This window comes from Phragmites australis, chromosome 1 (assembly GCF_958298935.1).
Source record: "Phragmites australis chromosome 1, lpPhrAust1.1, whole genome shotgun sequence".
In the NCBI taxonomy this organism is placed as follows: Eukaryota; Viridiplantae; Streptophyta; class Magnoliopsida; order Poales; family Poaceae; genus Phragmites; species Phragmites australis.
In genome coordinates this window covers 50,518,658-50,541,142 of record NC_084921.1, presented here as the reverse complement: position 1 = coordinate 50,541,142, position 22,485 = coordinate 50,518,658, and the positions used below count along the sequence as shown (strand labels likewise).

At 43.5% G+C, this 22,485-nt stretch overlaps 4 protein-coding genes across 6 annotated transcripts; 1 reads left to right on the top strand and 3 right to left on the bottom strand.

Annotated features, from left to right (window-relative positions):
* Positions 1–353: 353 nt before the first annotated feature.
* Positions 354–5,144, bottom strand: LOC133925320 (serine/threonine-protein kinase SAPK4-like). The gene is made up of 9 exons (XM_062371252.1): positions 4,746–5,144; positions 4,552–4,626; positions 3,905–4,006; positions 3,774–3,827; positions 3,472–3,564; positions 3,285–3,377; positions 1,226–1,330; positions 1,020–1,118; positions 354–904 (listed from the first exon to the last, which is right to left on the bottom strand). The coding sequence occupies exons 1-9, from the start codon at positions 4,863–4,865 to the stop codon at positions 560–562; spliced, it is 1,086 nt and encodes a 361-aa protein (XP_062227236.1). The 5' UTR covers positions 4,866–5,144; the 3' UTR covers positions 354–559.
* A 6,483-nt stretch (positions 5,145–11,627) lies between these two features.
* On the bottom strand, positions 11,628–14,062 carry LOC133925314 (photosystem II 22 kDa protein 1, chloroplastic-like). The gene is made up of 4 exons (XM_062371240.1): positions 13,729–14,062; positions 13,486–13,599; positions 12,350–12,590; positions 11,628–12,064 (listed from the first exon to the last, which is right to left on the bottom strand). The coding sequence occupies exons 1-4, from the start codon at positions 13,912–13,914 to the stop codon at positions 11,820–11,822; spliced, it is 786 nt and encodes a 261-aa protein (XP_062227224.1). The 5' UTR covers positions 13,915–14,062; the 3' UTR covers positions 11,628–11,819.
* Positions 14,063–15,027: 965 nt separating this feature from the next.
* On the bottom strand, positions 15,028–17,918 carry LOC133925290 (uncharacterized). Of its 2 annotated transcripts, XR_009910929.1 has the most exons (4): positions 17,656–17,918; positions 16,571–16,848; positions 15,272–15,692; positions 15,028–15,166 (listed from the first exon to the last, which is right to left on the bottom strand). XR_009910929.1 is itself a non-coding variant. In XM_062371205.1 (3 exons), the coding sequence occupies exons 1-3, from the start codon at positions 17,909–17,911 to the stop codon at positions 15,390–15,392; spliced, it is 837 nt and encodes a 278-aa protein (XP_062227189.1). In that variant the 5' UTR covers positions 17,912–17,918; the 3' UTR covers positions 15,200–15,389. The 2 variants fall into 2 exon arrangements, 1 of the variants encoding a protein (XP_062227189.1); XM_062371205.1 differs by lacking the exon at positions 15,028–15,166 and having other exon boundaries at positions 15,200–15,692.
* Positions 17,919–18,096: 178 nt separating this feature from the next.
* LOC133925300 (AUGMIN subunit 7-like) lies at positions 18,097–20,653 on the top strand. Of its 2 annotated transcripts, XM_062371226.1 has the most exons (7): positions 18,097–18,241; positions 18,383–18,468; positions 18,559–18,620; positions 18,773–18,864; positions 19,069–19,194; positions 19,380–19,470; positions 20,332–20,653. In XM_062371226.1, exons 1-7 carry the CDS (start codon positions 18,108–18,110, stop codon positions 20,407–20,409), a joined length of 669 nt encoding a protein of 222 aa, XP_062227210.1. In that variant the 5' UTR covers positions 18,097–18,107; the 3' UTR covers positions 20,410–20,653. The 2 variants fall into 2 exon arrangements, with proteins under 2 accessions (XP_062227210.1, XP_062227203.1); XM_062371219.1 differs by lacking the exon at positions 20,332–20,653 and having other exon boundaries at positions 19,380–19,743.
* The last annotated feature ends 1,832 nt before the right edge of the window (positions 20,654–22,485 follow it).

Here is a 22,485-nt window from a genome sequence, read left to right as displayed (position 1 = left end):
AACTCACCGGTAGCCCCCTGTCGGCTCGTCGCTGCATGATACGCCTCTCTGTTCAATGGTCATGCGTAGGAGATGAATCGGCGGCTAAGGAATAAATAATTTACTCCGCATGCCAACAGATCCCTAAGTCCACTGCCACATAAAAAGTCGGTACTCCGCATGCCGAAAGGTATCTGTTCTTGCAATTTTATGAATTTAAGTATTAATTTTATAATTTTTTAATAAAATAATATTATTAAAAAATGCTTCCATTATCTATAGTGGGTGTTCAGGTGGTGGTGGATAGCATCAATCACACTTCAACATGCGCCAGAATTATCATACCAGGCCTGGCAAACTGTACAACGCAGACAGATAGGCATATGATTTATTTGTACAGGTTTCGTCTTCTCCCAAAACCAATATAAGACCATTGTAGTTTGTCTCAGTGTAAGTAAATTATGTTACATGGAAAAAGACCGAACAAAGGCAATTCTGCAGCCAAAATTGCATACATCCCACTGAACCGTTCAGTTCCGTAATACCTGATTATCTACATGTAACTTCCTTTCACACACTTTCATATGCGTAGTGCGTCGAGACGGAGTTCTCCGCTTGCATGGACCTCCTTGACCCTGCTATCGTATTCATCTTCCTCTTCCTCGTTCTCTCCTGGTATGTGTTCTTCTTCCTTCTCTTCTTCCTCGTCTGAACACTCATTGCCCCACCCGTAGCCCGACCGAGATGATTTTGGCATAGTCCTTGCTTCTTGGACAATATTCATGATTTCTTCTGACGTTTGGTCTGAATAAGAAGGCACCCTGTTATCCCTCCTGTAGTACATAGCTTGTGCCGTCTCCGTGAGTTCCCTTGGCAGGTTCTTCAAGAACCATGGATGGCTCTTTATTTCCTTCATTGTGGTTCTCTGGAGAACATTCGTGAAAAATACGGCATCAACATTCGACAAAATTACCATGTCCACATTATGCCACTTGTATCGAGACACATCATGACTGCAATTTAAATGTTGAGATCATTACCCTCATTGGATTGGCAACAAAGATACGGGCAATAAGTTGTCTGCATTCTGTAGATATGTGGACATAATCTGGTATCTTGTATTGCACTTGCATTATTTGCTGCGGGTGAAGAAGAGCGATTGGAATGAGGGTAAAGTGATGTGGAGAAAAGGAAATGCTGGCAGATATTGTTATGATATCTATAGCATTGACGTATAGCTTGTCACCTGAATGGTCTTACGTATATTCTTGGGGTCATCCGGGTCTTCAAACGGGTATGCTCCCACAAGCATGACATAAAGAGTCACCCCACAGGACCAGACGTCTGCAAGCTACATGAACAAGTTTCATTCTCACCAATGAGAGTATAGCTGAATAATACTTTCTGGTCAAAAATATTAACTAACTTTATTAGGATAGAGTAAATTAGAAGGTCAGTAGTTAGATTTAACAGAATGGAGTTAGAATAATGGAAACAATAGTCTGAAGTCTGTTCCGGAGCTTGACATGACTTACTGTCGTTTATGTTTTTGTGGTAAACTGACAAACCTTCAAATTCAGTAATCCTACAGGAGACTTATTTGATTCTGAGGTGCCAAGACAAAAGTATCCTAATGAACTGATTTTTGATTGATCAGGTGACTTTTATGTGGTGCAGTTCTGTTCTGCTGTTGCGTTAAAAAAATATAGACAAATATGCGGGTTGCTTGTGAGCACGAGTCACAAAAAACAGAGTAGAGGAGTTGATCGAGAGCAGCCAGTAAGTTCTACTGATGGCTTAGCATACCAATAATCCATGTCAGTACAGTATTACCAAAGCAAATACAAAGCAGATCAGCGTAAACCATAAAGACCATAACCCTAAACACATTACACACAAAGGGCAAGTCAGAAGCATCAGGAGGAAACAAATAGGCCGTTCCATGGACATATTATACACATTATGTTCAACAAGCAAGTCAGAAGAAGAATCAAAAGGGAAATAAATAAGGTCAACAATTTGTTCAAGTTGGCATGATGACATGCGCATGAAGCCCAATTTTGACCACCTAGTTATGCAGGTAACAAGTATAAACTGCTATATCTCTTCTCTTTTTGCGGTTTTGGATCTTCATATCAAGCCATCAAGCTTAATGCTACCCATGATAGCGCATTTCCTACAATATGGATTGAACTCCAAGCTCTTGCATAATACTTGGATTGTGTGATGCACATGTCCAGAGTAGTGTTCTTTATTGATTTAGTTGCATTTACTGTGCTCCAAAAATTAGATTTAATAAAAGATACAGGTGTTGAGAAGTTTCTAGGGGGGGGGGGGGGAGGGGGGATGCAAGACAAAAATAAGACTGCAGAAAAAATTCTCCTTATAACCTAGCTTGTAATTAACCTATCAGAACCTATCTATTTATGACAATGTTGTGGTAGACAACAAACTAGAACCTAAAACCTCCATCAACAGTTGAAAGGTGAACCATCTCATAGCTACATGGAGAATCTGTAGGATAAGAACCTCTTTTGGGGATGAACGGCCTGCGTTCACCAAATAGCCCCACTCCACGTTTCCAATGTCAACATCCTTTGTGGTACATATTACCTCAACAAACCAAACAGAAGATGTTCTAGCACCTCATGATGACAATGACTCCTCATCCAAATCAGAAGCATTTATCAAGAGAATTTCAGATCCTCTGTTGGTTCAGTATTTGTGACTACAGCTAATAATGAAATTCACTATCAAAGAACAGTGTGAAGTCCATATAGTAGCCAAACAAGACTGTCCACCAACAGCATGTCAGCAACAAAGAAGTTTAGTGCATGCACTATATTTTACAAATTTATTAGTTCATCATCACAAACAATGACCAATGTGGTTCAGCCCTACACATGAGAGTCCAACAGAACTACTTATGTAGAATTTTGGTTTCAGAATGATGGGTCATTCAACCTGACTTTTCATTACATTGAGAAGCCATGCATGTGTAAAGTCACAATCATGGAAAAATGTACATCCACTATATGGTTGTGATGGGGAAGTTTGATAACCATCATTTAATTTATGCACCTAAAAAATCTGGGTGAATCAGTATTGTTATGCCAAAACACTACTAACCTTAGATCAAACAGAACTTTCATGTTCAACTTGCACCTTAGTATTTCACATATGGACGAGAGCAAGGCAAAAGGATATTTGCACAAAGTCACAAACAATGCCTAGATAAAGATTATGAGTGACCTAACAGAGTATATTGCAAAGGTGTTAAAAGAAACACAGGGACATAAACTCACCTTTCCATCATACTCGCGACGGGATAGCACCTCTGGTGCAATATATGCTGGCGTCCCCACTGCTGATTTGGGTCTTGAATGCAATACTGATGACTGTTCCAGACACGGCAATAGTTTCTTAATGAAAATTTATAGAAATTTCAATAAGTTCAGTGTTGCAATATTAACCACGGATTCAGCAAACAACCTTGGAATAACCAAAATCACATATTTTGAGCCGTGGAGCTGGGCTGCCATCCAAGAGAACATTCTCCAGCTTCAAATCTCTATGGCATATTTGCTGGTATTGACCAGATTTGTCCTCCGAATCAATTATTGGAAATACAGATATAAATCTCATACATCAAAGTACAGTTTTTCATTAACGGAAACCAGTATATCGATTAAAAATAAAAACACAAAGTATAACGGTCATTTATGCTTAAACAAGTGGGTTGCTATTTTGGATGTTATCTACTAAACAAATATATTTTTGTGTGTGTTTTGTACCATGTAATGGCAGTAGCTCACGCCACAGATCAACTGCTGAAAGAAATACCGGGCCTGCACTAAGCAGAAAAAAATTAAGTACCACTCTTTCATCAAAATATTAACATACACTCAGGACTAAGCTACGAGACCTCATCCTCACTAAACCGCCCACGATCACAGATTCGATCAAAGAGCTCCCCGCCTGCTGCAAACTCCATCACAATCATAAGGTGTGTTGGTGTAAGTATCACCTGCAGAATTTATTCCCAAAGCAATTAAAACCATGTGATTCAGAAAAGGAGAAGAGAAGACTACTGAAGCTAACAGGGTGAAGGCACAATCTGATTTCTTCGTCCATTTAAACTTCACTACAATTCAAACAGACATTTTTTAACCTTTTAAGTTTTGAGATTTTGCACCGAATAATCGCGACAGAAAACATAACTAGTATGTAAAGCGCATGCAAACGTGACGCTAACATGCGTACCTAATTCGTAAGAAACACAAGGAGAGTAGCCTAAAACGAAAGAAAGGAAAGGGACAAAGGACGAAGGAAAGTAGCAAAAGTTGCCACCTAATTAAACAGCACCAATGAAAATATTCCCTCACTATATGCAGTTAAGTGGAATCAATAAAGTCTCAAACTAAACTACAGAATATATTTTCAAAGAAATACTTCATCCGCCACCCTTTAAAACCGCTCCCTAACACTAAAATGGCACCAAACAATATGTGATCAAAAAAAGGCGAAGGAAAATGAAGAACAGGGCAAACGTTTTGGTCCACATCGACGAACCTCCTTGAAGCGAATGATGTTGGGGTGGCGCAGCGAGCGGTGGTTGATGATCTCCCTGTACACATTCTCGTCGATCTGCACAGCACAGATCCCCAGAATCAACAAAATTAGAACCGCGGCGCAATCCACCCAGACAGTGATTAATTCACCTCCCCGAACAAGCCATAACAAAAAGTTTCAAGAAAAAAACGAACCCGGTGGCCGCGCTCGATGCACTTGACGGCGACGAGCTCGCGGGTCTCGCGGTTGCGCATCAGACGAGCCACCCCGAAGTTGCCCGATCCGATGTCCCGCACCACCTCGTACTTCTCCATACCTACCTCCTCCGCCTCCGCACCCCGCCCCCCGGGCTAGCCGCGGCTTGCGGGCCCCGCGCTTCCCCCTCGACCTGTGCAAGCACGGTCGGGACGCCACCCGCGGGGCCCACGGGACCACGGCGGCGGTAGCCTGAGGCTTGAGCGCACCTGAGTGGAGGCGCGGATCGGTACGGCACGACGGCGCAGGCGGCGCGGTGCGTGTGGGTTTGCGTTGCGCCTCGTCGGCCGGTGGGTCGGTGCGTGTGCGTGAGGCGATCGGGGATTATATAGTGCTGGTGGTAGGAGCGCAGCGTGGTGGGACCGCCGGGGAAGCCAGCGCCAGCGAGAGAGCGGAAGGAAGCAAGGGGAGGGGGACGGGGAGGAGGGGATGCCGGGTGGGCCCAGCTGTCGGCGTCCGTGTTGCGCACCGGGCGTGTGGGCCGTGCGGGCCTGGCTGGCTTCTATTCGCCGTCGGATCCGACGCGCAAAATTCTGTTCCGCTTGAATGGGGATGTTCTTGGAAAAGACTTTTTCAGGCTCAGACAAAAACCTTTTTAAAAGCCTGTTTAAAATGTGTGAATGGAGTTGCAATCTCTCAAATTTATTTAAAGTTCTTTTTGAAATGTAGAAATCGAGCAGTTCCCTCTGGAATTCATGTAAAAATGTTCTCTTGACATTTCTAGGTTCCAACTTGTCATTAATTACCAATCCAATCCCCCCATATGCAAACTAGCGTCCCTCCACACAAGTTGGAGTAAGGAATCTAAGCCGGGTTAGCTAGCCCGCACATTTTTTTTTTTCAATGTGCACTGACCTCGGCATGAGTATTAATCGACTGTTACTCCATTCGTTTTAGATATTGATATGATTTTCAAAATACAATTTTAACTACTAATATTTATTATAATATATTGATAAAATATAGTAAATATATATTATTATAAAAGTAATTTTCGTGGTAAATCTACATATCAATTTTAGATATCCAAATTTAATAAATAAAAAATAATTTATAGTTAAAATTTAAAATAATTGACTACATATAACTTAAAATAACACTTTTTTATGGAGGGAGTACAACAAACCATTATTTCTCCGTGGGTAGGCTCAAATATCAGGCTTAATTATTTCATCAAAAGAATAAAAAGACTGGACTTAACAAACTTGGATAAGCCTAACTACATTGGATCTATCACGAGGTGCTTTAGCAATCCCGTCAACTAATAAACTAGGCTCAACTATTGCGTTGTGATTTTGATTATGCAGTGATACTCAGGAACGAACAAAGAACCGTGCTACTAATTCGCCCCTCTACATTGAACCGATATAGGTATACGACTTCGTGTAAGTTTAGAGTATAAATAATTTTTATTTTTTTATTTTAAATTTATGTGTTTTATAATTAAATGACATTAATATTGTGAAAAAGCTAAATAGAGTAATTTTTAATTAAATATTATTGTTATAAAAAAATTATAACGAGACTAACTATACTATTAATATAGGTACCGTACTAATTCTTAAAATGATTTCGATGCATCCTGATCCATGCATCAAGCAAATAAACTGTGTCATCCCTGTTCATCCCTAGTAAAAGCGAAGAACAATGCTGTGGAAAGGACGAGCAAAGCAAAAGGAGTTACTGCTGCGGCTACGTGGTACAGTCAGCCTCTCTTCCCCGGAAGACATGGGCGCCGTACAAATCATGGAGCCGGCGCCCTCATTTCGCTTCATGTGAGCATGTACCTCCGGCACGATTAACTGGCCATGGATACGTACTAAAAGTGATTAGGTAGCGTTGTTTCTCGTACTGTCTTCTGCTAATCAAGGATTGCCGATGTGTTGCGTTTAACATGCCGACACGGTTCATGGCTACTCATGGGTGCCAAGTGTGTCGTGGACTCACCACATCGTTGGATTTTGTAAGTCTAATCACGAGGCAAGTGTCATACTGTACGTAGTAGTCCATGTCACGATCGTGTATGGGCAGGTGCACCGCAAAACTACTGCACGTATCCTTTGGCCAGTCAATTACTCAGTGAGAGAGAGAGACCTGCCGACTCCGGAGAGTTGATGTTGCAGATAAGAGAACGAACCTGCGCGCGCTTCATGGTGGCAAATTAACCGTGCAGATTTTCTCACAGTCGTCCGAAACATCTGAAACATGACCGACCGATGAGTTCGTTCTCGCTTTGGTACACACGCCATCGGCTGCTAGCGGCTCTGCAGAAACCAGGTCCAGCCCCAAGCCCCAACGCAGACCGGCCTCCCTTTTTAAGGGAATGTCTAACGGATCCAGAACAGCTTCTAGGTTACAAATAGAGATAATTCTGCTAAATAGTAATTTTGAGTGAAATCTATGAGAGTGATTATCTGAAATGAATGAGAACCTAACGAGTAAAAAACAGTTTCTCTTTATTCATTTTTTACACAGAATCACTTTCTCTATATATTTTATTTTAAAAAATCATTATAGAATCACTTTCAGTCACATAATCATTTACTCCAAAAAATCACTCCCCATAGAAAATTTAAATTAAAAAAAATTCTACCAAACAGACTATAAATCCGAACAACAAAAAAATCCCTTCTAAAAAAATAAAAAAATCAACTCCCAACTCTAACCTCGCCAGTATTCTTGGTCACCTGATCAGTACATCTGGTTTAGCCAGGGCACGAGAGATATCGGCAGCTATCATGGGCCTGCCCTTAAGATTTCAGAAGCGTGACATGCTTGGCCATTCTGTTGCTATTAGTTATGGAATCCGGCATGGCTATATGGAAAAAGGTGACATGTTTGGTCATCATTTATAGAGCCTTGCAGTTGGCTGCAGCATCCAATGATCACGACACTACAAAAAACTAATTAAATGTTGGTGTACGTAGCTGTCAATCTTGAAGAGAATGACAAGTAACACTGTTGAAGTAAAAAAAAATATTACGCCTAGTCCTAGGTAGTTAATAATTAAGGTTATGGTTCGAACATTGAATTTTGAAACATCAAAATATGCTGGCACAACTCACAAGTGGAGGGGAGGTGGTAAAATCAAAACAGTCGTACATATACCTTTTTTCTCAGTTTTTTTAAAAGGAGGAACTGCACACACCAGTCGAATGTTTATTTGATTTTTCACCGTTGAGGTATGTGGTTCCACACATCAGTCCTATGTGGATGCGTGCAGAGACACCCCTGCCTCGCCATCCTCCTTTCGTCTCCGGTTTCATTCGTGTCGCCGGATTCACCACTGCGCTAAGCAATGTCTTTTTTCCCTCCCAGCCACCGGTCCTCCCCAACCCGCGACAAGGAGACGTCCCTGTCGTGGCGTCGCCTCGCGCGGTCGCGCCCCACCCGCCGCCCGCCTCCTACGTGGGGCCGTCCTCCTGCCAGGGCCTCCCTGTTCTAAAGTCAGCACTAGTAAACCTCTTCTCACAAGCTAAAACAAATTTTACCCAATTCTGTTAAAAAAAACTCTTGTAAAAATTTATTTACATTATCTATCTCGTGATCTAATAATTAAATTAAAAATATATATATAACATATATTATAATAAAAAAGAAAATCTTTTATAGAACAAAATCCTATGAGTATAATTTATATCCCTCGTCGACTGTGTTTTTTGGTGAATTCAATCGATAGATGTCGAGGAAATCGGGAAAAAAAACAAGGGTTCTTAGTCGCGAAGGAACTAGTTCCAGGTCGCCATGTGGCCGGCGCGACGCAAACGACAAGCGAGAGGGGGAGCCTTGGATCAACCAAGCTGCCGACGCGCCGCGCGCCACGACAGGGCACGGACACATGGTCGGATCTGCATGGCTACATGCCCTCCTGCCTCGGTTACGTGCGTGGATTCTTTTCTACCTTTGCGGAGCAGCCAAATAAATCACTGGAAGCCAAGGTGCAAAACCCGGTAGACCCTGTCACCGTGCTGAAAAACACTGTGCTGGCACTTGTCACCTGCTGCCGGTTGCCATGATCACCGACGAGATTAACGCAACACCTGACGACAACATGTGCACACGGCACCCACATGTAGTATCTACAAACCCATTTGTCTTAACTGAAACAAGAACCAGCGGTATATCCGTATATGCACAGGTTGCTGACGAGTATCAATTCATTCAGTTGTCATTTGCCTGAACTGAAACTGCGTGCCATTTTCTTTTTAGTTCTGCTGGTTTTCAGAACATAAATTGGCTATTGCTTTCTCGCCGTTATATTATAGACTAGTACAGTAGGATATTCTCTCTGATCTGTAAAAGCCGCCCCGTAAAGCAGATTCGTTCATAGTCCGAATGGCCGGCGCTTCGCGTTTCCCTTGTCAAATCACGGGTTGATTAATACGGCAGTACTGCTCTCTAGGATTAACTAGTCCAGAGTACAAGCAAGCTAAGGTCAGCTACAATACTAACTCTAATTAGTAGAGTATATTTTTTAAAATTTATATAGGTTTTAATGTAAGAAATAGTTTTTAGTATGAAGCGGACTCTATCTCAATACTTCTCTTCTTTACTAAGGAATTGTGAATAACAAGACCAGTATAAATTTTAAGAAATGTGCCCATTAGAGCTGCTCTAAGAGATGTGGGTGCACGCGCCATAGTTGCGGCCATGTGACGCAGGGTCCCGGCTGAAACAACTCACGTCTCTATAGTACGACTACGATGGCACAACAGCAGGGGTCTCCTTCGTTTCATTTCTCGAAGCTCGCATCGACCGGTTAGTTAACTTCGATTTCCCCCCTGGATTCTTGAACTGCGATTTTAATCTCTCTGCGATCTACGTGTGTGGTGCTCAGCTACGAAGTTGTTTCACTACAGTGCAGCACCATTATTTCGATTGTAGCTTCGCCACTGGCTGGACCGCAACGTATACCGAAAGTTTACATCAAAGAACTCAGAGAGAGAGAGAGAGAGAGAGAGAGAGAGAGAGAGAGAGAGAGAGAGGTTTGGTATTTCCATGATCTCACCGCTAGCTAATTAGAGCAAGCAGTTCCTTGACCAACCTGAGGGAAAAGGAAGCCGGATAGCTCATCCTGGCGTGTGGCGTGGGATCTATGCAACCATCTAGCTGCAATATTCTGCAAATAAAACCCGTCAAAATTTGGTGGCCCGTCGAAAGCCAACCAACAGCGAAGCAACAGTTTGGCTGGTTATTATACGAGCGGCTTTCCAAATCCCACTTGTTTGCTTCATCGAACAATCCATCCTTCTCTTTGCAGTTATTAATAATAATCTGGGCTTAAAAAGGTTCATCAATCATCAGGATTTGATTGTATCCCAGACTAGCATCAGTTCTTTCTTTCATCTTTGGTAGCATCAATAAACTAGAGCAGGATAGCATGTCAGTGGGCATCTTTTCATCTCAGCCCATGCATGGCATGATTCAGCAGGGGCTTCCTTTTGACAAGCCACCAGTCTAGACTCTAGAGCCCGCTTTGAGCTGTAGCTGGGGTTCCACGTATGATCTGCAGCACTACACAGCTGCAACATCTCATCACTGATGAGCTAGTGGAACCGATGACGATGTGACTCTTTCGAGCTGATGCGTTTCGTGGATGCGTGGACTTTGCCGATGAGCTTAGCACGCACGCGTACGTGCCGTCAGCCAGACTGGTAATGGCGTGTGTTGTGTCGATGGCTGGTACCAGAAATAGAGCTGCAAATGTTTAGCTTTAGCAACATGAGGCGATAATATGATTAGTGATAGTGGTTGTATCTCTATCCAAAGGATTAAACTTTAGATTTGCTCCTGGTGTGTGACAATTTTTTTCATTGGTACATAATGTACTCATCAATAGCGAGGCAACTACGATGACTTCGTTAATCTTCAAACTCATTATCTCTGGTCTTCAGTATATATTATGTTACTGTATATATATAATGGTGTGAGTATGTGTATATATCTACTAAGTTGTATTGGTGTTTTAAAAAACACATAGAGCCTAACTGTATTATTACTTGGGCTTAAAGTTTAGACGGTTAGACATCAGGTGCAGAGGCCCGTCCTCAAAAGATGAGGAACCAGGAAACTGTGGCACCTCAATAGATGGCGTGCTACTTTAAGCTGATGCGTAGCGTGGCCCGCCTAATCAATCAAGCCCACCAAGTCGTGGCCCGCGATTCGCGTAGATGGCCGCAAGTATGAAGCCTGTTTTCGACTTTTTCCTCTGCGCAACTGGGCCTCAAGTCTGTAGGCCGTTTTAAAATTAATTTCTTGTATTCAATATTTTAAAAAGACTATATTCAACATTTTGAAAAAGAATCAAAATATTGAATTATTTTCAAAATAAAAAGTATAAAAATATATTTATATTGAATAGTATTTTATTGCATTAATTTCGAATAACACGATGGTTTAAACAGATATGAAAATAGACACACCGTTAAGGGGAAAAGTTAATTTGAAGTTTGAGACATTCCCATTCACCTCCTCCAATCGGGTGATGACATCTGTCCTTTGGCCCCAATACCCACGCTTGTATAGGAATTCTGGGAAACTGTGACCCGGTTGCTTGGGCTTAAATGAGACTAAGTGGATAGGCCCATTTACATCTGAACTTGGTTGTTCAATGGTGAAGATTGTCATCACTCATCACCTTTGCCAGGCAAAACTGGGAACAGAGTCACAGAAGATAGCACCTCTGAGATATTCAGTGCCGTACCGATGATCAGTGTGATTTTGAACACCGATGCCATTGTACTTGTACACTTTTCTTTTTGAAATGGAACTTCTCTTCTTTTCATTAATTCTAGCTTACTGGGAAGTGAATGCTAGTGATCTCTCGAACTAAACAAAATCTTACTCTAGGAGAACCTGACCCTGCGATCCATTTAAAGCTAGAACACATTACACATGCAGGCATTGCATGGTATTGGCTAAGCTCAAGACAACAACCCTACTCACGCAGTACCAACAAAGCACGCACTCGCACACGCACAGCGACGCACCGATCAATCGCAGCCCCCGGCAGCCTACTCCTCGTCGTCGCTGGTGACGAACTTGCCGCTGCCGGGGTTGATGGCGGCGATGAAGAAGAAGAGGACGTTGAAGAGGACGAGCGGCTCGATCTCGTTGATGGGCACGCCGGTCTCGATGTTGAGCTGCGCCAGCGCACCTTTGCCCGTGATGATCTCACCGATGATGGAGAAGGCCACACCCAGCTGCGCCAGCCGCCCCACGAACAGCTCGTTCGACTTGGTGAACCCAAACAGCGGCCCTGCACATGCATCACACGATCATCAACGCGTCGTATATGCACGCGCGCACGTTGTGCCATGCAGTGGCGAAGCTAGCGGTAAAACGATGGTGGTACACTAATTCATTATATATCGAGTAATGCATGTAATTTCAAAGCGATATATCATAAATAGTAGTATGTTAGTAGCAAAATTTGGATTCACATGTGGACCAACCAAACTACAACGTAGCGTCGCCACTGGTGCCATAACATGGAAATGGTGCAAGCGATTGTGGAGTGCGTGGATGCAGTATATTGTTTTACCTCCCTCGCTGAGGCCGAGGGCTGAGCGGAAGCCCTTGCCAGGGGGGATGACGGCCTTGTCGAGGCCTGTGACCTCGTCGACGAAGCTGCCACGGTCGCCGAGAGCGCCGATGGCGCCGAGGAGGGTGAAGAGGATGAAGAAGAGGAGGAGGGGCTCCGCCTCGTAGATGGGGATGCCCGTCTCAAGGTTCAGCTGGGCCAGGATGCCCTTCCCGGTGATGGCCTCTCCAAGTAGCGATGCCTGGCATTAACGTTGTTCAAGAGAATCGTGTAAAATTGTCGTTTGAATTGAGAATATACTACAGAAAAAATATGTAATGCACGAATTAGACATTCAGTTTTGGGAATTGCTAGCTAGTACTTGAGTTGGATGGAAAGTACTCGAGTTTTGAGTTTTGACCGTTTGAAATTAGGCAAATGCTATATCTCCTACGCCTGTTTTTTAAAAATTCAGGAGATGAATATGAGCTGTCAGATCATGATCCAATGGCTCACGTGCATCTTCAACATCTAGCAGTCTCCTCTCACCTCCCGCCCTCCACCCATCTTTGGTGACGCTCCCGCCACAAAATCTGTCACCATACTAACCTAGTTTCTCTAGACCGTCTTCGCTCACCCTAGCCCCCGCCTCGACACTACACATCGGCCATCCTCCACCGCCTTGCCGCTCCACCCCTGCCCGCCTCCTCCGCCAGGCCAGCCTACCGCCGCTGATCTTCCTCTAAACCTACCGCCCGTCGAGAATCCATCGTCGGCAACCCAAAGCCCTAACCCCACCGTCAACCCGACCCTCCTAAATTTCAGCCTCAGAATGAAATTTAGGAAGCATGTTGAAATTATTTTCGTTCCCATCCGTTACTCATCCTCTTGTTCCTGGATGAATTTTCATTGCTGAAACTTATGAAGCTACTAACTTTACACGCAGTAACCCCACAGCCGTGCAAATCGAATGGCTGTGCTTTTTGCTAAATGAACGAAATTTCTTCCTAGAACATCCGGAATAATACAGTTAAAAAATTCCATACTAATATCAGAGATGGTGTAGTAGTTGACCTGCGTGAACGAAAAAAACTTCAAAAACCTTTGTTCTACTACTTCCTAAGCATGCGTGCATGGTTATCGACTTGAGTACTCACGGCAAAGCCAAGCATGGCAACACGGCCGACGAACAGCTCGTTCTCCTTGGTGAAGCCGATCCCGCCGGACGTGCCGAAGATACCGTCCTCAACCTTCAACTTGGGCGCAGCAGCCTGTTCGATCGATTAAACCATCATACACATGCATGGCAGTCACTAACACGCAGAAGGAAGGGGGAAAAAACTAGGATTGAGCATGCAATGTGTGTGCGCATGGCATGCAGTGTGTAGCTACGCACGGACCTTCGCCGGCGCGGCCTTGGCCTTGGACTTGCCGAACAGGGCCAGGGTCTTGACGGAGACGGACTTGGCGTGCCTGTAGCCCGACGGCAGCGCCAGCCGCGGGTACGGCGCCGGCCGGACGGCCTGCGGCGACGGCAGCGCGCGGCCGCCGTTCACGCTCGTGGACATGAGCATGAACCGTGCCATGGAAACTGCGCGCGCGTCACGTACAACACACACAGCTCACTCGCACGATGACGCCGAGTACGTGCGCGGCTGCTGCGTGGTTGTGGACTTGTGGTGGCTACTGGCTCCGACTCTCCGAGGCTGCGTAGCCAGTTCTTATGAGAAGAGATCACATGCGTGGGAAGCGTGAAGCTGGCTTGGCGCCATTTGGAGGTGGCGATTGGCGAGCGGCGAGGCGGAGGATAGGGTGCGGGGTGGGTAGCCAGGCGGCCACGTTTCCCCGAATCCAATCTCTGGCTGCGGAGTCGTCCTGGGCCAGAGCTGGTGCAGCTCGTGCGATCCCCGGCCGCGAGTATGTCTGGAGAGGCATGGGGCGTGGGACGTACTGATGGAGCCGGTCGGTAGGATACACGCGTCACGGGAAAGTGCTCTCTCTCTCTCTCTCTCTCTCTCTCTCTCTCTCTCTCTCTCTCTCTCTCTCTCTCTCTCTCTCTCTACATTGTATTGGACTATTGGATTTTAGTGAGATTGAGAGAGGCCTATGGTCGTGTGATGTATGGAGCAGCTAGCGGCCTAGCTAGCATCTCGTTTCTCTCGGATCGATGAATTGGGTCTTGCTAGGAGTATTACATTTTCAACTTTCACTGCAACATACTCTGTTATACTAATATTTAGTTTTTGAACCATGAAGACCCATTTTCAAAGAAGAATTTTCACAAGGAAATTATTATTACTTCCTCAAAAACTCCGCTGCCGTAACTAGACGTAATGTTGCTATTTCCTACTGGATTGTTGCTTTAAGTTTGCTTTATTTCATAATACATCAGGCCATTTCGGGCCCATGAAAATTTCTCAAGGGATTCGTCGGATATTCCCGCGTGTGTTCCATTCTGGCGAGTGCAAACTTGAAAATGGATTCAAGCCAATGAAAAATGGGCTTCATTGCATATGCGGGTTATCTTTGAATCTGGCGACCTGGGTTCAAATCCCGATGGGACCTACTCTTTTCTTTTTTGCTGCTCAAAATAAGCAAGATCACACAGCATGGTACAGAAGAGGTGGTCCAGATCTGTATTCACAACCAGTAAAAACTTTGACGTAGTACAACAGAGCGAATGCATCAACAACCAAACAAGATTTACTTCACAGTGAGAAATTATCATATTTTAAAGATAAAGATAAAGAAGAGAGTTTTGTAGCCTTCTAGGGCCAGTTTACAAGTTAACAAGGCATCTTAGTATCTCTCCATCCTGTTCACCTGTCTGCGTATAACCTAAGAAATCATAATGTAATGTCTACATGGTAATGCATGCTGGCAATGAAACCTTTCTGGTAGAGATCTTAGTACGAGTTAATATACATAAAGAAGTATACATACATAAACCGTTACGCTCCGGGGTAGAGGCTAATCAAGACTTGAAGATACCTCTCTGTCTTTACGCGAGCACAATTATAACCATGTCAAAATTTAGAGTACACCATCAAGGAAGGTGCATTCAGTCCTGATGCCTCTGCTGATTTCTTTCTCGTGCATACGCTTTAAATAGATCGAGCCCTAAAAATATGTTGAGCAGATTCATCCCTGCCATACCAAAAAGAGCTAATGGAAGCTCAATGCCCTTACCAAACTTGTGGGCATCAGTGATCAGTTTATATGTAATCAATATATGGCATATCACCCTTGCTGTCACAAAGGTAGCCCAGTTGAGTACCCATTCCAGCTTCACAATTTTTCTGTTGAAATCACGAAATCCAGCCATTCGCCTCACTTTCCTTACATGCAAAAATATGGAGTGCAGCTGCAATCATAAACTTTTTCAGTTTGTCTGCTCTGTGAATATAACTAACTTGAGATAAGCCACTCCAACTAATGGTAAACCCCTAATATAACAATTATGAAGAAAATTATCAACACTCCTACAGTGGAGAATGAGATTAATTACTTATTTTGGGAGATCTTTATAGACATGAATGAACACATTAATATTCTATTCTAGCAATCTGAAGAATAAGCGCAGCTGTTGTCATGGTGCAGCAACTTCATAGACAAAAGCTGAAGAATAAGCTCATACGAGAATTCAACTGACAAAATATCCATTGCAAAAATCCAAAAAGCTCTAAGATCGCCATCATATGAAACCATACATGCCATCTATTCAATCTCAGTAAACTGTTCAAGTAAAAATGAAGATGCAATTGCGACCGCCAATGGATGAAAGCCCAACTGGGCAGGCAAAACAGTTAGCTTTCAAGGTCTTACTGAATGAACTAACCATCTTATCTGTTATGCATTGCAGGGAAAAGTGAAATGTCTTCAAGTCATATTATCATTATGGCAACCATACAGGGGGAGGATCCATAGTACTTATATTTGCATGTTCATGGCAATAATGTTGGGGCTAAATGCATATGGTCATCTAATGACTAAGGGCATACTTGTGACAATAGTTTCCAATCCTGAGAATCAAAGGCAGCTTAGGGCCAAGGGCTCATAAAATCTGTGTCAAGTACTTTGTTTTGCTAAAGCACTATGCATTTATTCCTTAAACAGTTAAACGACAAGTGAGAAAAGAAGTCAATCCTTGCAAAAAGGTGGGACAAGAAATTTATTTCAAGGTAAGACCAGTTTTGTCAACAAAATTAAATGCCTCCCAAGAATAAGAAGAGATTGATGTACCTCGCATACAAGAGAGAGAATTAGGTAGTTGATTGTGACATTCCTATAGAGAGCTAGCGTAAAGCAAATTAGCAGAATCAGGTGATGCATGAGAATTCCAGAAATCCATCCACTGTATAGACGGTAACGGAGCATGTCCAATTGGTCGTATGCAAAGTAGCCACAAGAGAAGCACAGAGCAGAATATGCTCCAATCCAACTGCCACCAAATAGTTCTTCATGCTCAAACATGTTCTCAAGGCCCTTACTACGCCATTGGTTGACGAGAACAAAGATAACTGCAAGTGCAATGGCATCAAGTCAAAGATGAGCTGACACAAGACAAAGCGTATAAGCAAGCCTAAGACTTAAAGACATGACGTACTGATGGTGCTTCCCAAGTTTGTGCAACATCTTTACAGTTTACAAGTCATAATCATGTGCCAAGAAGCGTTAAATGCCTGTCTGTTACAGACTTAGTGTCAGAACAATCCTCATATATATTGGTATTAATGGCTTCGCACACTTTAGTTCTTTGCTTCGACCGCCCCAAATTTAAGAATACTGGAGTAGACAGAAGAGAATATTTAGAGCTTAAAGGAGCATCCATATGATCAATACTAAGTGGGAATAGCAGTTTTATGTCACTTAAACTAAAGCTACTTTTGAACAAACTTGGCAGCATTTGCCTGTAACACCATTACATGGCACATTTTGAGCCACAATACCCCTTGAAAACATAACAAGCCACTAGCGGCGAATCCCGTGCAAATATGGCATTTGAGTAATATTGCACAATTTCAACCAAGCAAAGCTCACACCAAGACAAATGACATCACCACCATGGATGCAGTAACTGACAAAGCTAACAGTACTTAAATCTACGGTGCTCCCGGTTCCCCAACACGGAAAGGCACTAAGCATTGGCATCGCCTAGTTTACATACTGTTTAATCGGCTGTGCACTTCTCTTTCCTCAACCCATCTAATATCGGAACCGAACCAACCGTATGGATTCTTGTAGTCGACAAATACATCGAACGAGAGTAGCAAAAGCTAAGGAACCAAAGGTTGGGGTTTGGGGGAGGAAAAGGAGAGAATCCATACTGGAGACGGAGGTGAGGGAGGAGTGGAGGAGAGAGACGGCGGTGTTGACGAAGAGGGGGTCGCGTGAGACCGCGGCGCGGACCGCGGCGTTGGCGGCCTGGAAGAAGGCGAACCCGGCGGCCACGGGCGCCAGCTCGCGTCGCCCCCGCACGCCGATCTCAAACCCCACCGACACCGCCCACAGCACCAGCGTCACCGCGAAGAACGCGCTCGTGTCGCCGCCGCCCGAGGCCCCTCCGGTGCGGTGGGGCCGCATCGGGTTCGCCGGAAGACTCGTCGTGGCGAACGGTGAACCGCACCCAATTAGCGGGCTGCCTTGAGGGTGCTGACAAGTGGGACCCGGATTAATTAAACCAATTACGAGAAGCCTTCGAAATTTGAAAGGGGGTTGCGAGGAAAATAAATTTGGGAATTAAAATCTCCGTAACATCTCGGCCGTCGGCCCGACCCCCATGGCGTCGAAGCAGATGGAGGAGATCCAGCGGAAGCTGTCCGTGCTCGCCTACCCGCGCGCCAACGCCCCCGCGCAGTCCCTCCTCTTCGCTGGCGTCGAGCGCTACCGCCTCCTCGAGTGGCTATTCTTCCGGTATGCGCCCACCCACCCGCGCCGCATTGCATCTCCGCTCGTCCTGTTTGGGAGTCGCAATCTCTTTGCTAGATTGCGCCCGCGATTTTGGAATTCGGGTTCGAAACTGAGGGCTTTGCTTGTTTGATGTGCGTTCCGGAGGCTCCTAGGCGACAGATCGCCGTTCACGCAGCAGAACTGGCAGGGGGACAGCCTCGACCGCGACGAGGAGAACAACAGAATCCAACGTAAGGTTTTTTATTTGCCCTGCGGCTCAAATGTTTGCTATTCCTGGGATCGCGAGTGGTGCTGACGGTGGAAAGCTTGGGTTTCTGCAGACTTAGCGGGGATAGCGAATTTTCTAGGCGTCACGCCTTCGGTTGACACCGAAGCGATTCAGGTGAGAGGAATGGGTGACCCTGTTGGTGTTATGCGGTTACATTTGCTGAATTTTGGCTGCTGATATCATGCGAGATGTCTAGCATGGGAGAATTGCAAACTGAGATGCGTGGTGTGTCATCTTTTGTGGGTTGATAACTGTCGTTATTGTAGGGTAGAGGCAGCTATGAGGAGCGGGTGGATCTGCTCCGTCTCATTGTCGATCTAGTGGAAGCTAGTTGCTACGCTGACAATCCAGAATGGAGGTTGGTTTATACTTGATTATTTGTATCAGAAATGAAATATATCTACTATGTTTAATGTTGATTATACAGGAGAGAGCATACATAAACTTAGGTCATCCCGTGGTAATTTTGTAGAAAGTTTTCATTTAACTTTATCTGATATCGTGAGAACAAAAGGGATATTTAATGCAAAATGAACTGTGCTAACAAATTGAACTGTGGTAGAGTTGATGAGCAATTGGCAAAGGATGTGCAACTTGTAGATTCAATCGCGGAGAAACAGGCCCAAACTTTTTCAGAGGAGTACAAGCTCTTTCCTGCAGATGTTCAAATCCACTCAGTTTACCCCTTGTAAGTACTTCCAATTTGATATTCTTGTCAAGTGCATTGTTTATGTGGTTCGTATTTTAAACACCCACAGAATTGCTTCAGTGATCTGGATCTTTTTTCCCCACTCCCTGACACCCGATTGACAAAAGAAAAGTCAAGAACCACCTTGATGTTTTCTAAATCTGAGTTAAATTCTCATTCTGCAGACCTGATATAGCAGAACTGGAGTTGAAGCTCTCTGAATTTACCAAAAAGATGTCAAATTTGCAACAAATGGTTCAAGAGTTGGCATCTAAGGTATTACAAGATAGAAAGTTGCATAATAAAAGTTTAAGTCAGCGCTGCTTCCTGTTTGTTGGTTCCTATTTGAGCAAAATCTTAAAAAAATAAACTATATCTCACTAGCGTCGCATATTTCTTATTCCCAAGGCTTCATATTTAATAAAGGTTGTGTCATAATTATCACAGCTAGCCTTAACAAACTGTGATGTTGTATGAATAGCAACCAGTGTTTCCATGTGTTGTGCTATCCTCTAAAGCATCCAACCATCATTTTGCTTAATTTTGTTAATAAATAAAACCTATTGATAGAGTGGACGCTGAAATGGACAACTTCAGTAGTGGTAGGGTTATGGTTGCTCCTGCGAGAGTGTTCGGACCTGTTGCGCCTTCTTTCGTTCAAGTAGTGCGCGGTCATACTTCTTTTTCAGTTTCGAGTGCTTCAGACACTCATCTTGTGAACTTGGACTGTTGGTTTTTCATCATGATAAACCAGGGGGAGACCCTATTCTCTAAAAAAATAAAACTTCTTAAAACACTGTGATCTGAAATTTTTATGCCGTGGATACCGTAGTAATCTGTGGCATGATATTTAACACTAATAATGTAATCGCCGGTGCTCAGTATGACTACAATCGATACAACTCCAGGGAACTTATGGAAGCTTGTAGTGATTCACTTGTTTGCATTTTAGTTTCAGTTGAGGCATGTAGTAAAGCTTCTGTGCCATTTGTTGCTGTGTTCATGTGGCTAGAGTTGGTGACTCATGAGATTTAAATAACTTACTACAAAATCATGTGTAGAGCTCTTATGATGTTTGTGCTGCACTTGTATATATATGCCCTTTGATCCTTGAGCAGTTTAACTCTTATTGATCAGATCTTCCAACATCGTCTCGCCGATGCAATGACAGCTGGGGCTGGAGGCGTCGGGCACCTGAGGGGCAAGGGCAAGTAGGTTAGAGACTCAAGGGCGTCGGGTGACTGGACGAGATGGGTTGGGATAAATATTTTTTGGGTGTGCCTCGGCCCACCTGATAACCCCTCTAGATCTGCCCTTGGGTTGCTCGAATGATGTTGAATATGTATGGGATGATTTACCCGGATAAGATGATTTTGGATGAGATGGTGCAAATAGGATGTTTGGTTGCTTGTACAAAATGATACATGTTTTCGTTTGGTTGGTTTTATAGGATTTTATGAGCTCATACAAAGTCATTTTTGGTTGGATGATACATGTTTTTGTTTAGTTGGTTGTATGAGATTTTATAAGCTCGTATAAAGTCATGTTTTGTTGGATGAATTTGTATAGCTATGATAACATATTTCCTACCACTTTGCCTCCCTAAAACATCATTCATGAACACCTCTCCATTTCAGAACACAGTTTATCTTATATTGTTTTCCTGAGGAATCAGAAGACGGTTGGTCTCTAAAAAAGTGGCTAAAATAGAATGAACCTTTTAAACATGGACGCTAGGCATTACTCTACATAATTGCGCACGCTTCATACTTTCTTGAAAGATGTTGATATGATTCTTGGACGTAGCAAGTGCGTAGCCTGACTCATACATGGATCTAGCTGAAATGAGCATCAGAATCAAAGCTGTAACTCATACCGATCAATTGACAAAAGGTTTCAGTCTATAGCATCTTCAATATCTGGTAGGCTTTGTCAACAATGAATGGACGACAACTCGAGTAAAAAAACAAAAGGAATTCAAAAGCAGTATACATGTGTTTGCTAACCATATCTACCAAATTTTTGCAACAAATCAATACATAGCTGACGCTACCAAGAACAAGCACCAAACCACCTGTTTACAATAGAATCATCGAGGGCTTGAAGCTAATCCCCTTGCTACAAACAAGGGTAAGGAGATTTCTTATATAAATCATGATACCAAGGCTAAAATAATCATACAAACATATATCAAAAGATTGTAGCGAATTAGGTTCGTGGAGGCCTTGGAGGAAGAGACCAATATCTCAGAGTCGATGACTCACCTCAGGTTCTCGTCCACGGAGACCTTGGAGGATGATGCAGCGAATTGTGACGCCAAGAAGTGGCAGGTGATGGTCTAGTGCGACGAGGAGACAGTGGTTGCGGGGAGACAGCGCAGGAGAGGAACGGGCGCTGATGGGTGGAGGTAGCAGCGGGCAAGGGGTGAGGGTAGCGATGTGCGAGGTGAGAGCGACACAAAGGTGACGAGAACTGCTCGTGTTGGGATGATTTGATTCTGTACCGAGTCGTTCGGTTGATTTTGCCGCACGGCTCAGTACAACATCTTCTTGGCATATTCCAAGAATCTGAACCATCTCATCCTAAATGGAACAGTACGATTCAATAAACTAAACAATAGGATGTGCTTAGATCCCGCATCAGCTCATACATGTATTGGTTCATATAAGGAACCAAACACCACATTAGTGAATAAAGTCGATGGCACATAAAGTTGTTTGCTACACTTATAACATGCAAATACAAAGAGTGGAAATCGTAAAACTTATAACATGCAACTTCTAGTTATAATTGATGAGAATGAATTGTAGGATGTGAGATACGATGTCTTTTGATCCTAAAATTAAAGTCAAAGCAACCTTATCTTGATATCACTAGCACAGTTCCACTCATTAATCACTGCAATTATATGAGCTACAGAGCCGATATAAAAGAGGAAGTAGAAAAAATCATTGAAAGAAAACTTCCATTGTTTTGATCACTATAGCCTCATCTCATGAAGCTCTAGGTGGTTTCATGTTCTAACAATACGGAACAAATATCAATCCATACCCTATTGCACATCAAGACAAAAACAACAATGGCAAGAAAAAAAATAAAGAACAAAAGAGTTGAACGATAAAAATCACAGAACATGCTAAGAACCAAGGAAAAGTCATAGAATGCAGTACAGATGAGACATGCTAGTAGCAATCAAAGAGCTATATAACACAAATAATATTGGTTAATAGATAAAGAAATAAGTAAGGTTCCAAAATACTTATGTAATAGGAACTAAACCTTGTTTGGGAC

Coding starts and splice junctions, on each gene's coding strand:
- LOC133925320 (XM_062371252.1), bottom strand. CDS start 4,865: ATGGAGAAGTACGAGGTGGTGCGGGACATCGGATCGGGCAACTTCGGG. Junction 4,007..4,551: donor ACATCATTCGCTTCAAGGAG/GTTCGTCGATGT, acceptor TAAATTCTGCAG/GTGATACTTACACCAACACA. Junction 3,828..3,904: donor GGCGGTTTAGTGAGGATGAG/GTCTCGTAGCTT, acceptor TGCTTAGTGCAG/GCCCGGTATTTCTTTCAGCA.
- LOC133925314 (XM_062371240.1), bottom strand. CDS start 13,914: ATGGCACGGTTCATGCTCATGTCCACGAGCGTGAACGGCGGCCGCGCG. Junction 13,600..13,728: donor CCAAGGCCGCGCCGGCGAAG/GTCCGTGCGTAG, acceptor TCGATCGAACAG/GCTGCTGCGCCCAAGTTGAA. Junction 12,591..13,485: donor TTGCCATGCTTGGCTTTGCC/GTGAGTACTCAA, acceptor CGTTAATGCCAG/GCATCGCTACTTGGAGAGGC.
- LOC133925290 (XM_062371205.1), bottom strand. CDS start 17,911: ATGCGGCCCCACCGCACCGGAGGGGCCTCGGGCGGCGGCGACACGAGC. Junction 16,849..17,655: donor CTCCCTCACCTCCGTCTCCA/GTATGGATTCTC, acceptor TTGCACTTGCAG/TTATCTTTGTTCTCGTCAAC. Junction 15,693..16,570: donor TTCTCTCTCTTGTATGCGAG/GTACATCAATCT, acceptor TTATGATTGCAG/CTGCACTCCATATTTTTGCA.
- LOC133925300 (XM_062371219.1), top strand. CDS start 18,108: ATGGCGTCGAAGCAGATGGAGGAGATCCAGCGGAAGCTGTCCGTGCTC. Junction 18,621..18,772: donor TTGACACCGAAGCGATTCAG/GTGAGAGGAATG, acceptor TCGTTATTGTAG/GGTAGAGGCAGCTATGAGGA. Junction 19,195..19,379: donor ATCCACTCAGTTTACCCCTT/GTAAGTACTTCC, acceptor CTCATTCTGCAG/ACCTGATATAGCAGAACTGG.